Source organism: Zootoca vivipara, chromosome 12, assembly GCF_965207765.1.
Source record: "Zootoca vivipara chromosome 12, rZooViv2.hap1.1, whole genome shotgun sequence".
Taxonomy (NCBI): Eukaryota; Metazoa; Chordata; class Lepidosauria; order Squamata; family Lacertidae; genus Zootoca; species Zootoca vivipara.
The window spans coordinates 49,034,222-49,049,048 of NC_142595.1; the positions used below are offsets into that span (position 1 = coordinate 49,034,222).

The window sequence follows — 14,827 nt, forward strand, 5'->3', positions numbered from 1 at the left end:
ATACAACATTCCTTGTTTTCCTAGAGTGGACATGCAAGGGGATGTTTGGTCCAGCCAATCGAAACTTCATGTTCCTCCTGGCCTGGAGCATCCTTCCTTGCATGTGACTAGTGGGTGGGCGTGACCTTTCCAGACCTGGTAAAAAGACAAGGCATGCTGTCACTCTCCCTCTTTTCCATCTTCTATTCATCGTGAGAACTTCCTGGAATGAACTGCTGGCTGCCAGCCAAGCAGTTCCTCAGGTCATCTCCCTTATGGGGTAAACCTGTTAGTATAAGTTTGTAACTTTAAGCCTTAAGCCTGCTTTCAGGGATCACACTGTGCTCTGCCTGATCGTGAGTAAACTTTCTTTTTATTGCTTATGAATATGACTGTGGTGTCTTTATTCTTTTAGGAGGGATTCAGGGGGTCTTACCAGGCAAATATTAGAACACATTTCAATCTGAACAAGCCAGGTTGAAATGCGTATTGTCTTAAGGAACTCACATGAGTTTGCAACTAGCTTTCTGCTGTGCGTCAGAAGGGGAATGTAAACTCTGCTAAGGAAAGGAACTTGCTAGCGCAACAAAATAAAAAAAAAACTTCCAGTAGCACCTTAGAGCAGTGTTTCTCAACCTTTTTTGGGCCAAGGCACACTTGTTCCATGAAAAAAATCACGAGGCACACCACCATTAAAAAAGTTAAAAAATTTAACTCTGTGCCGCCCTATATTGACTATATAATTATGACTGTAAGAAACACTTGCCAATTGCTGTGTTGGTTGCAATCTCCTGTAATAAGGCTTCACAAGCCGCTGATTTCTCTGCCAGCACAATCCTTTGCTCAGCAAGTTTCAGGTTGAGCTCATCCAGCCAGCTTCTTTAAGTTTGTCTAAAACCACCCTCCCGTGGTGGTGGCTGTTGAGAGCTGCGCTCGCTCCGCGTCGTGACCCGGCCGGCTTCCTTTCCGGCAGGTCAGTGGTGATTATTGGCGGCCGCCAGGCACGTGACAATGCAAATCGCCCTTCTCGTCGCCGCACGTCGCGGCACACCACTAGTGTGCCGCAGAACAGCGGTTGAGAAACGCTGCCTTAGAGACCAACTAAGTTTGTCATTGGTATGAGCTTTCGTGTGCATGCACACTTCTTCAGATACCTACTGGAAGGATTTTTTAAAATTTTGTTTCGACTATGGCAGACCAACACGGCTACCTACCTGTTGCTAGTGCAAGTTAGGAAGGATATTAATAAACAATGTATCCTCTCCTGCCATACTGAACATTCCCAAGCCTGGCAGTCAGACACTCAGGCATTGACCAGATCCTAAGATGCATAGCCTCAGCAGGGTGGTAGTTTTATTTGCCTTGAGACCAAACCCTGGTGGGAACCAAGCCACCAACAGTGTTGCAATGTAGGTCCCCACCCCGTCCAGAAACCTCCACCGTTTCCTCTGTTTAAGACTGAAACAAAAAAAGTTTTGCTTTACTCATTTATTTGAAAGATTTCTTCAATTACAAAGAAAACACCCAAACGGGTCACATTATAAATGCAAAGCAATGCTCCATGAAAACCAAGCAATCGGTCTCTAAGGGCCGGTGCCCCCATGTCCTGATTCCCCCATGGCAGGCGCCAGAATGGAGAAGGCCTTCCTCTGGAACACCCCCCCCCCGCCCCCCCAAATGATAGATAGGGCTGACATAGACTTTGGGCCCGTCCTGGAAACTGTCCCTGCTTTATCTCGGAAACCACCTTCCAGGTCATGCGCAGAACGAAAGGGGACACCCGAAAACCCCAACGTTATCTAGCACTCCTCTTTCTCCTTCAACAGAAAGCGAGCGGGACCATCAGAATCAGGAATGTAGGAGCCGAGCGCAAATAACCCAGTGACGGGGTTGGATTTGGTGTGGGTGATGATGGTGCCGATGAATATGGTCCTTGATCTGAAAGGAATAAAGAGGAATCTGTTATTTGTTCGGGTGTTTAGCTTGGGTCTTTAATCTTGAAGGCGCGACGTGATTTGAAACAGGTCCCGAGAATTCCGAACGTTGATTTTTATCTCTTTGATGACGGTACTATCAATACCTTACAATCCCTATTAAAAACATCTTGGGTATGTAAAGGTTGTCAAAGAGTAGTTGCATGCCCAGGCAACCGAGCTACAAAGTTCCCAGGAGAACAATAAAACACACTGACATTTTGGATTATGAGTTCAAATAGGCCACAACTTTATTGGTTATAGGTGTGAGCGATTTGGCTTAGGCACTGGGGGGAAGCCAGACTATATCTTGACTCCTGCCCATCTGCAGGGAATCCACTTGAGGGTAAACCCACAGAAAGGGGGTGCCCAGGGCCGGTGCTAGGGTTTTTTGTGCCCTAGGCGAGATCACCTTCTGGAGGCCCCGCCCATAAAAATAAAAATAGAAAAAATAGAAAATAAAAATAGAAAATAGAAAAAATAAAAAGTAGAAAAAATAAAAATAAAACAAAATAAAAAACATCTGAGAGGCGCGGGGAGGTGGTCCCAGGCTACTGCTCCCGCGTGCTTCCGGAGCTTCGTGCGGGAGCGCGAGCCTGGGACCACCTCACTGCACCTGTCAGCTGTAGCCTGTAGAGCAGCTTCAGGCCGCTCTCCGGAGGCACGCGCGCGCCTGGGGATAGCGGCCTGAAGCCGCTCTACACCTGACAGGTGCAGCGAGGTGGCCTCAGGCTCGCGCTTCTGAAGCCGCTCAGCACCGGCGGGCGGCGGGCAGCCTGGCCAGTGCCCCCTCCATTCTGGCGCCCTAGGCAGCTGCCTAGGTTGCCTCAATTGACGCGCCGGCCCTGGGGGTGCCCTATGACTTACATCAAATAGGGGCATCCTGAGGGGTCCCCGCTTCAGACAGGATTCGCACCCCGGATCCTTTTAACAGGATACCCTTACTGAGGAGAGGCAGGTGAAGGCAACAACCTCCCCTCCAGCCAAACGAAGGCTTACCCAATGCCTAACTGCACAAAGGTTGTGATGATTACTACTAGGTAGGCAAAAACCCAATGGCCGGTGCCAGTTTGCCAAGTGGAAAAAATTCCTACCCAGCCCCAACAACATGGCAACCGACAACTGCGATAGCAAGGTCATATCAGGGCAAAGCATGATGAAAAGAGGGTGGGTGGGTTGGGTGATCTGACGAAAAGGCAAAGAAGAGGGAGCCGGCCAGCCGCACCAAAATTAAATGGCCTGTGGCCACACCCACCCTGGCCGCAGATTGGCTGAGGTTATCCCCAGCACAGATGACGCGGCTGGCTGTGACGCAGGGGGAGGGCAGCGTACCTCCCCCTATGCCAGGAAACTGTTGAGGCTCGGCTGACTGGCTGGAACGCTGCCTACCAGATAAAAGGTGAGCGGACCTCTCCATCTCTATTCTTCCCCATCCATTCCCCCCAAGCATGAAGGCTGAGATGCAGCATATGAAATTAAGAAGATGACATTAGTTGTGTCCCTTGCGGAAGACCAGACATATTGATAGCCTCGTTTTAACACAACACAACATAGTTAAAGCTATGGTTTTCCCAGTAGTGATGTATGGAAGTGAGAGCTGGACCATAAAGAAGGCTGATCGCCGAATAATTGATGCTTTTGAATTATGGTGCTGGAGGAGACTCTTGAGAATCCCATGGACTGCAAGAAGATCAAACCTCTCCATTCTGAAGGAAATCAGCCCTGAGTGCTCACAGGAAGGACAGATCCTGAAGCTGAGGCTCCAATACTTTGGTCACCTCATGAGAAGAGAAGACTCCCTGGAAAAGACCCTGATGTTGGGAAAGATGGAGGGCACAAAGAGAAGGGGACGACAGAGGACGAGATGGTGGGACAGTGTTCTCGAAGCTACGAACATGAGTCTGACCAAACTGCGGGAGGCAGTGGAAGACAGGAGTGCCTGGCGTACTCTGGTCCATGGGGTCACAAAGAATCGGACACGACTAAATGACTAAACAACAACAACCACAACACATTAAAGTGGATTATGCTGCTGCAAAGGATGGCTCTCACTTCCCCAAAATGACTCACCTGGGAGATACACCACGACTTTCCCCGTCTTGCTCCATTGAGACATAATCCATCGGCCACCAATTTCTTCCTCATAACTGCAAGCAAATTCTCCACTGTGTTTGACCTTGGCTTGTAAGATGCTCACTGAGGCGTTGGGGGAGGTATTTGCAGGTTCTCTGGATCCTTCATTACTCGTGGCCATCTCAGCTCCATCCTTGAAGAAATGGAATCTCTTCTCAGTTGTGGTCCCATCGGCCAAGCAAGTGAGGCGCAGGGAGCCCCCTTCGTTCACCACTCCAGACGGAGGATCCACTTTCAGCACCGGAAAAGGAGGGGGATCTGGAGGAATCATCCGCAAAGGAGAAGTTATAAGCAGGAGACCTAGGCATGGCTTAGTAGTTAAGAGCCATTGGTCCACTTCGTTTGTAAAGGAAGCTATATATTTAGGTCAGACAGTGCTATGGGAAGTCAGGAATCTAAGGCTGGTATATTGTTTTGTTGATTACTGGACATGTGCCTGAAGAAATTAATTTTCTAAATTTAGAATCATAGAATTGTTGAGTTGGAAGGGATCCCAAGAGTCATTGAGTTCAACTCCCTACAATGCAGGAATCCTGCCCACAACTGCCCCTGGGTGGGCTTGAACCACCAACCTTCTGGATAATAGCTAGATGCACTGACCCACTTTGTTTACTCCTCAAAAGATTCCATCAGTGGTGTCTCAGAATGTTTTTACACATCACTAGGGAAGACAGGCGAACTAATGCCAGTGTACTGGAAGAAGCAAAGATCACCCGTGTCAAAGCAATTCTTCAACATCAGCTTCATTGGACTGGTCATGTTGTTCAGATGCCCGATTATCATCTTCCAAAGCAACTACTCTATCCCGAATTTTAAAATGGAAAGCGTAATGCTGGTGGTCAATAAAAGAGCTTTGAAGACCTGCAATTCCTGTGCAATGTTTGTTTTCTTGCCAAAGGATGTGGGTAGCTACACCTGCAACAATTGCAAGTTGGTTGCCCTACTAGAAAACAAGGTTGCCCTTCTGGAAGAGAAGGTGCAGCAGCTTCAGGGGCGTGTATCTACGCTCCAGAGAATTAAAGAGCTGGAGCTTTTCTTGGATGCAGCAGAGCACACTGTCTGCACCAAGGAGGAGACAGGGGATCTCCCTGAGGAGGAGGTCAGTTCCCCAACACAGCAGCCAGATGTATGGAGGAACGTGACTCATAGAAGTAGAAGGCCCAGGGATCGCTCTGAGTGCTTAGAATTACACAACCGTTTTGAAGTGCTCATGGAAGACGAGAAACAGACTCCACCTGAGGATCTCTCCCTCATCACAGTTGATGAGGAATATGAAGACGAGCAACCAAGTCAGTCCTCTGGGAATATGCAGGTAACCTTGGAAGGGACAGCACATGGAAGAATCCCAACCAAGCCTATGAAGAGGCGTGTAGTGGTGATTGGGGATTCCCTACTGAGGGGTACAGAAGCAGTAATCTGTGGGCCTGACAAGATGTCTCGAGAGGTGTGCTGTCTACCTGGGGCCAAGATCAAAGATGTAACAGAACGGCTGCAAGGAATCATAAAACCCACTGACAAATACCCCTTCCTTTTGGTGCATGTGGGAACCAATGACACTGCAAGCCATAGCTTACAGAAGATCAAAAATGATTATGAGGCTCTGGGCAGGAAGTTGAAGCAATTAGATGCACAAATTGTCATCTCTTCTGTCCTCCCAGTTGAACGACATGGCCCAGGGAGAGAGGGAAAAATAGGGGAAGTGAACAACTGGCTTCGCAAATGGTGCAAACAGGAACGGTTTGGATTCCTAGATCACGGTCTGCAGTTTCTTGAAGATGGACTTCTGGCAAGTGATGGGCTGCACCTCACAAAAGTTGGGAGGAATGTTTTTGCCACAAAACTCAAAAACCTCATCAGGAGGGCTTTAAACTGACTTATGTGGGGGAGGGAGACAGTGGTCCTGAAGGTAGGAGTCTATCAAATGCTGAAGATGATCATCCGAATGTCAAGGACCAAATGGAGCAAGCAGCATGCAGACCTAGTGGTGGGATGAAAATATCCTTAAATAAGAGACATGGGGGAATGATCAACGGTCTTCAATGTCTGTATACTAATGCACAGAGCATGGGAAATAAACAAGATGAACTTGAGCTCTTGGTACAGCAAACTAAATATGACATAATAGGCATCACTGAAACCTGGTGGGATGAGTCTCATGACTGGAATGTGGTAATAGAGGGATACAATCTATTTAAGAGAAATAGACCAAACAGGAAAGGAGGAGGAGTAGCTTTATATGTTAGGGATATGTATACCTGTGAAGAGATCCAGGATTTAAAACTTCAAAGCCAAATTGAGAGTATCTGGGTCAAAATTAAGGGAGAGAAAAACAACAGTGATCTCATTGTGGGAGTTTACTATAGATCCCCAAGCCAAACTGAGGACACAGATGATGCCTTCCTGGAACAGATGGCCAAGCATTCCAAAGGAAGTGAGATAGTAGTAATGGGGGATTTCAACTATCCTGATATTTGTTGGATGTCAAACTCAGCCAAGAGCATAAGGTCGAACAGATTCCTCACTGGCCTTGCAGACAACTTCATTGTCCAGAAAGTGGGAGAAGCAACAAGAGGATCAGCCATTTTAGATCTGGTCCTAACCAATAGTGATGACTTGGTTAGTGGGGTAGAAGTGGCAGGATCATTAGGTGGGAGTGACCATGCTCTTCTGGAGTTTATTATCCAGCGGAAAGGAGCAACCAAGCATACTAAGGTCCAAATTCTAGACTTTAAGAAAGCCGACTTCAGAAAACTTAGGGAAACGCTGGGTGAAATCCCATGGACAGTAATACTAAAAGGGAAGGGAGTTCATGATGGTTGGGAGTTTGTTAAAAGGGAGATATTAAAAGCACAACTTCAGGCAATACCAATGAGACGGAAACATGGAAGGTGCCTAAAGAAGCCAGGCTGGCTATCTAAAGAACTTTTGACTGAGTTAAGATTTAAAAGGGATATGTACAAAAAATGGAAAAGGGGGGAAATCTCCAGAGAGGAATTCAAACATATAGCCAGCACGTGTAGAGACAAAGTCAGAAAAGCTAAAGCACAGAATGAACTCAGGCTCGCCAGAGAGGTTAAAAGCAACAAAAAGGGCTTTTATGGGTATGTCCGTAGCAAAAGGAAAAACAAGGAAACAGTGGGGTCACTCAGAGGAGAAGATGGTGAAATGCAAGCAGGGGACAGAGAAAGGGCAGAACTCCTCAATGCCTTCTTTGCCTCAGTCTTCTCCAAGAAAGAAAAAAACGCCCGACCTGAAGAATATGGAGCAGATGATTCAGCAGGGGAAACACAGCCCAGGATAAGTAAGGAGGTAGTACAAGAATACTTGGCTAGTTTAGATGTATTCAAGTCTCCAGGGCCAGATGAACTACATCCAAGAGTATTAAAAGAACTGGCAGAGGTGATTTCAGAACCTCTGGCAATAATCTTTGAAAATTCCTGGAGAACAGGAGAAGTTCCAGCAGACTGGAGGAGGGCAAATGTTGTCCCTATTTTCAAAAAGGTGAAAAGAGAGGACCCAAACAATTACCGCCCAGTCAGCCTGACATCAATACCAGGAAAGATTCTAGAGCAGATCATTAAGCAAACAGTCTGTGAGCACCTAGAAAGAAACTCTGTGATCACTAAAAGTCAGCATGGGTTCCTGAAAAATAAGTCATGTCAGACTAATCTGATCTCATTTTTTGACAGAATTACAAGCCTGGTAGATGAAGGGAACGCTGTGGATGTAGCCTATCTTGATTTCAGCAAGGCCTTTGACAAGGTGCCCCATGATATTCTTGTAAAGAAGCTGGTAAAATGTGGGCTAGACAATGCTACCATTCAGTGGATTTGTAGCTGGCTTACTGACCGAACCCAAAGGGTGCTCATCAATGGCTCCTCCTCATCCTGGAGAGTAGTGACTAGTGGGGTGCCACAGGGTTCTGTCTTGGGCCCAGTCTTGTTCAACATCTTTATCAATGACTTGGATGATGGGCTTGAGGGAATCCTGAGCAAGTTTGCAGATGACACCAAATTGGGAGGGGTGGCTAACACCCCAGAGGACAGGATCACACTTCAGAATGACCTTAACAGATTAGACAACTGGGCCAAAGCAAACAAGATGAATTTTAACAAGGAGAAATGTAAAGTACTACACTTGGGCAAAAAAAATGAAAGGCACAAATACAGGATGGGAGACACCTGGCTTGAGAGCAGTACATGTGAAAAGGATCTAGGAGTTTTGGTTGACCACAAACTTGACATGAGTCAGCAGTGTGATGCAGCAGCTAAAAAAGCCAATGCAATTCTGGGCTGCATCAATAGGAGTATAGCATCTAGATCAAGGGAAGTAATAGTACCACTGTATTCTGCTCTGGTCAGACCTCACCTGGAGTATTGTGTCCAGTTCTGGGCACCACAGTTCAAGAAGGATACTGATAAGCTGGAACGTGTCCAGAAGAGGGCAACCAAAATGGTCAAAGGCCTGGAAACGATGCCTTATGAGGAACGGCTTAGGGAGCTGGGTATGTTTAGCCTGGAGAAGAGAAGGTTAAGGGGTGATATGATAACCATGTTCAAATATATAAAAGGATGTCATATAGAGGAGGGAGAAAGGTTGTTTTCTGCTGCTCCAGAGAAGCGGACACGGAGCAACGGATTCAAACTACAAGAAAGAAAATTCCACCTAAACATTAGGAAGAACTTCCTGACAGTAAGAGCTGTTCAGCAGTGGAATTTGCTGCCAAGGAGTGTGGTGGAGTCTCCTTCTTTGGAGGTCTTTAAGCAGAGGCTTGACAGCCATCTGTCAGGAATGCTTTGATGGTGTTTCCTGCTTGGCAGGGGGTTGGACTGGATGGCCCTTGTGGTCTCTTCCAACTCTATGATTCTATGATTCTAAGACTCTCAAGGCAAATCTAAAAAAATGTAGTACAAAAAATGACAATTGGGAAACACTTGCCTGCAAGCACTCCAATTGGAAAACAGCCTTGACCAAAGGTGTCATGGACTTTGAAGACACTCGAACGCAGGACGAAAGGGAGAAACGCGCTAAGAGGAAGGCACGCTTGTTAAACCCTCACTGTGATCAGCTCCTGCCCGGAAACCTATGTCTACACTGTGGAAGGTGCGGGATGGAATACTGGGGCAGACAAGTTCCCAGTGTGTCCACATGGAGGACTACATGGAGGAACACCTGACCAGGTCAGTTTCCTGTTCCTCCACACATGCAAATGAGATGGGAAAGGTGGCAGATAAATTCACTGGCCAGTAGCCATTTCCCTCTCTTGGACCACACACTTCAGAGAAGCAACATCTTAGCATTAGAGCATAGCTGCCAAGTTATCCCTTTTTTAAAGGGATTTTCCCTTATGCTGAATAGGCTTCCTCACGAGAAAAGGGAAAACTTGGCAGCTATGCATTAGAGTCTCTCTCGGCTTCCAGCCGAGAGAGAGAAAATTGAGTCTCACCCCTTATGAGTGAACTTCACATGTATATATTACTTTTTCTAAGCAAGCCTGCCTTTCTTTGATTATGCTGTTAACTCAGGATGTACTGTTAGTAAACTCTTTCTACTTTTAAATAGCACTGTGTCGTGTCTTTTCTTTTAAGAGGGATAAAGGGGATTTTCCAGGAAGTATAATATTGTTGTAGAGGTTTTAACAAACCTAAGCGCACGCTTTTGCTGCGCACAAAAGGGGAGTGTCACTCTGCTGATATTGGAAGCTTGATAACACAAGCTTGGATAGGATCTATTTAATAATATATCCTAATCCACATCCCTAACATTCCCACAGAAGGAAGTGTGGATCCGGAATTGGCCTCCAGAAGAAGAAAGAAGAAACACACTGACCCATTGTGCCACTTGCGAATTTGGCAAGGGAGACTCTTCACCCACTGCCACTCTCCCCAAAAGATCTGTACCTTGAGACCTGAGAATGGGTTGCTGGCTAGTAAATCCCACTCAGGGTAGACCCAGTGAAATTAATGGGCTTAAGTTAGAGCTGCCTGGCATTTAATAACTCAACAAGGAGCATTCATACTATATAATAATAACTCAACTAATACTCTTCCACAACCTCTTTATACTTCCAAATCCTTTAATAAAAACTACTAATCTTACAATTCTTTTCTAAATAAACTTTAAATTTCTTCTAATCTTCTTCCACCGATTCTTCCCTCATGTCTTTTTTTAAAATAAGACTTCATTGTTTAAAATATTGCAGAACATAACATATGTATGATATAAATACAACGAAAATTTTCCTCTCATCGTATCTCACACAAAAAAGATAAATACAAAAAACTAAATGCATAATTCAAAATAAATTCTTCTTCGCAATGTGAACAGTATACCGTCTTTATATTTAAGATTTAGTTAAGTGTTATTGTATTGCGTTTTTAAGATTTAATAAGAATAGAATTGTATGTTGAGATAATTATAAGAGATTATAAGATTGATACGTTAGTAAGTGATAGAATATGTTTAGATAATTATTAAGAAGGTGGGAATCAAGATATGGAAGTACTAAGGAAGTAACATAATGAAACGCAGTGGGGAGGGATTGGAGGAAGTCGACTGCCACATACACCCAGACAACACCATTACTGGCCCCAACAACATCCAACATACCATCTCAGGACTATTTAATTGCTCATCCTCTAACATTGTGTATGCCATCAAATGCCAACAGTGCCCTTCAGCTCTCTATATTGGACAAACAGGCCAAACCCTACGCCAAAGGATAAATGGACATAAATCTGACATCAGGAACCAGAAGACAGAAAAACCAGTAGGAGAACACTTCAATCTCCCAGGACATTCTATACAAGATCTCAAAGTAGCTGTCTTACTACAAAAGAATTTCAGAAATAGACTGGAAAGAGAAGTTGCTGAATTGCAACTTATCACCAAGCTCAAAACCATGGAGGGACCTGGTTTGAACAGAGATATCGGGTTCTTATCTCATTATACATGATAAGCGATCTTCAGCCATCTCAACCCTTGCTTTTTCATGCAAAACCATTTGCAGTCGTTTGCGGTCATCAACAGCTATCAGTCAGTCAATCACCCATTTCCACCACCCTTCTGAGTGATCCCCCCTCCCCCTCCCCACCCCTCCCCACCCCTTCTCTACATAAGTGCCTGGAAACTTCCATTTCACTGTATCTGAAGAAGTGTGCATGCACACGAAAGCTCATACCAAAATAAAAACTTAGTTGGTCTTTAAGGTGCTACTGAAGGAATTTTTTTATTTTACTTCGATCCAGACCAACACGGCTACCTACCTGTAGACAAAGATAGAATTTTTGATAGAAGAATGTTTTGATATTTTTTTATTGTAGTGTTTGTAATTTGTCTTTGTGTGTATTCTGTGTGGGTTTTTTGTGGTGCATGTTTTATATTGCAAAACCAATAAATATATTTTTAAAAAAACAAAAAACAAGGAGCATTCATACAAGCAAGTTCCCACACTATGTTTATTCTGAAGGAAATTGCATTCAGTAAACCACTGTTGATCCTTTCCTTATCACCTTATAAACCTTCCAGGCAGTCTGAAATCCTTCTTTCAGGGCACCTTTTATCATATGTGGTGGAAATCTAGGGTAGTAAAAGGATTTTGGGAAATGATATACAATGAGTTGAGGAAAAAAAGTTTAAAATAACCTTTTTTTAAAAAAAACAACAACCCCAAAACCTTCCTTTTAGGAATTCTAGGTGCCAAAATCCGAAGGGAGCAGAAAAGACTATGTATGTGAGAACAGCTGTGTGGATGTTATCAGCCCAGAGATGGAAAGAAGATAAAGTCCCTACTAGAGAAGAATGGCAGATCAAGGTGGTGGATTATGAGAAAATGACCGGAAGAATCAGAAATCAGGAAGACCAAAATTTTAATAAGAAACGGGGGGAAATTATAATTTATCTTAAAAACCATTGTAAACAGTTAAAATTATTAGTAGGATTGGAACGACACTTGTAGATTAATGGTGAGGTAAAAGATTTGGATTATCATAAAAGATGCAGGAGGAAATGATTAACAATAGGATTAACAGAAAGGGAGGAGGAAGCCCTGGAGAGATTCTTTGGAATCTTGTCTCTATGTTGGATGTGACTGTAAAATTGTAATATGAAAAACCATATATATATATATATATATATATATATATATATATATATATATATATTCATATACAGTGGTACCTCTACTTACGAATTTAATGCGTTCCGAACACACATTTGTAAGTCGAAAAAAATTGCAAGTCGAATCCCATAGGAATGCATTGGGAGAAAAAAATTTGTAAGTAGAAGCAACCCTATCTAAAAATTCGTAAGTAGAAAAAATCCTATCTAAACCGCGTCCAAGATGGCGGACGGAGCTCCATTCGTAAGTAGAGTTATTCGTAAGTAGAGGTACCACTGTATATATATGAATGAAATCCTTCTTTCAGGAAACAGTATCCCTCTCTCTTTTGTGTTGCGAATTAACAAGACAATGTCAAACAGTCAAATGCAGAGATGCTCACCTGCCATGGCTACAAAGACAAGGTTGCTGTGTGGAGAAAAGATTTCCCGTCTTGAGAGCATGATCCAGTACACACAGCTGTAACTCCCAACAGTACCTTCATTGACACGGAACATCTCATAAGGCCCCATCCTACTATTGGGCAACTCCTTCAAGGTCTGATCTTGCTGTTGTTTGAAGAACGTGTATCCTGCCACCTTCAGACTATCTGGAGCCAAACAAGTGAGAATAACTTTTTCATCTCTGATGTAGATGTGGTGCTGGGGGTCCAAGGAAAGAATTGCTGCAGGTGGGGTCCCTGGAGATCACAGAGAAGGAGAGGAAACCCAGCCAGTCAGGAAATAAATGCATGAAACCCAGAGGGCAAAGATGCTCTGAGAAGCAAAGCGAAGGAGCACAGAATAAAGAGCGCATCTTATTTGGGGACCCTTTATTATTATGCAGTTGGACTATGTGGGGCTACCTTTGAAGGGGACCCAGAAACTAGAACCTTTGAAGGGGACCCAGAAACTAGAACTAATCCAGAATGCAGCAGCCAGACTGGGGACTGGGAGCAGCCACCGGGACCACATAACACTGGTCCTGAAAGACCTACATTGGCTCCCAGTACGTTTCCGGGCACAATTCAAAGTGTTGGTGCTGACCTTGAAAGCCCTAAACGGCCTCGGTCCAGTATACCTGAAGGAGCGTCTCCACCCCCATCGTTCTGCCCGGACACTGAGGTCCAGCTCCGAGGGCCTTCTGGCGGTTCCCTCGCTACGAGAAGCCAAGTTACAGGGAACCAGGCAGAGGGCCTTCTCGGTAGTGGCACCCACCCTATGGAACGCCCTCCCATCAAATGTCAAAGAAATAAACAACTATATAACATTTAGAAGACATCTGAAGGCAGCCCTGTTTAGGGAAGATTTTGCTGACTGTTTTAATGTGTTTTTAATCTTTTGTTGGAAGCCGCCTAGAGTGGCTGGGGAAACCCAGCCAGATGGGTGGGGCAGAAATAAATTATTATTATTATTATTATTATTATTATTATTATTATTATTATCGCAGCAAATGAATATAAACACATATGTGTTCATTCTTGCAACGCCTACCATTTAGTTTTGGGGTTTTCTTGAAGACCAAAATGGCATTTGCCAGCCTTCTGGAACATTTGGTTCGACACACTCAGCAACAACGAAAATCGAACAGGTGATACCTTCCTTATCACCACATTGAATACTTTTGGATTAGTATTCAAGGTACATGACAATACTTAAGTATTTGAAAATTTTACAGGTAGCCGGTAATTATAAAACTATAGAAGGCAAGCAGACATCCTATGCCCTTTGAAAATGTGGGGTTTGGGGGGCAGGGGGTTATTGGGTTGTGGTTTTGATTATATATTTTGTGGTTTTATATTTTATGTAAGTAAAAAAATAAATAAATCTCCCATTGTGGGATCTTTGACCTGCTGGATTTCTGCCTTTTGCTGCTGTCAGGTGAACAAGAGCTGTGAATATAATCATATACAATATACACCCCCAAATTTCATCGGAACTGCAGACTAAAATCAGTAACAATTAAACGAGAATGAAAACCAACGTCACCTGCATGAACTGAGCTCCAAAGGAGGATCCGCAGACAGGCTGGAAGTGAAGTGCAAAGCAAAGATGTCGTGAGAAATGGTACGATAGAGAGGGTGAGCCAGTGTGGTGTAGTGGTTAAGAGCGGTAGACTCGTAATCTGGGGAACCGGGTTCGTGTCTCCGCTCCTCCACATGCAGCTGCTGGGTGACCTTGGGCTAGTCACACTTCTCTGAAGTCTCTCAGCCCCACCCACCTCACAGAGTGTTTGTTGTGGGGGAGGAAGGGAAAGGAGATTGTTAGCCGCTTTGAGACTCCTTCGGGTAGTGATAAAGTGGGATATCAAATCCAAACTCTTCTTCTTCTTCTATATATGATTTGTATTAAATTTTCTGTTTTACAATTTAAAATACTCATTTACACATCCTTAAAATATCAGAGACTTCCCTTCTTCCCTTTCCATGGTTAGAATCATATAATCATAGAATCATAGAATCGTAGAGTTGGAAGAGACCACAAGGGCCATCCAGTCCAACCCCCTGCCAAGCAGGAAACATCATCAAAGCATTCTTGACATATGCCTGTCAAGCCTCTGCTTAAAGACCTCCAAAGAAGGGAGACTCCACCTCACTCCTTGGGAGCAAATTCCACTGCTGAACTGCTCTTACTGTCGGGAAGTT

At 44.4% G+C, this 14,827-nt stretch overlaps 1 protein-coding gene across 5 annotated transcripts in view; it reads right to left on the bottom strand.

The window, feature by feature from the left end:
- The window catches only part of LOC132593066 (Fc receptor-like protein 5), a 31,693-nt gene that overhangs the window by 10,401 nt on the left and 6,465 nt on the right, over positions 1-14,827 (bottom strand). For 3 of the 5 annotated variants that reach the window (XM_088655034.1, XM_088655032.1, XM_088655035.1), the window contains 2 exons: positions 12,587-12,883; positions 4,023-4,343 (listed from right to left, as the gene is read on the bottom strand). In XM_088655034.1, the coding sequence (XP_088511160.1) occupies positions 4,023-4,343; positions 12,587-12,883 (618 nt within the window). Of the gene's footprint in view, positions 1-4,022; positions 4,344-12,586; positions 12,884-14,171; positions 14,211-14,827 lie in introns of all 5 variants that reach the window. The other 2 variants (XM_088655033.1, XM_088655036.1) reach the window with 2 other exon arrangements.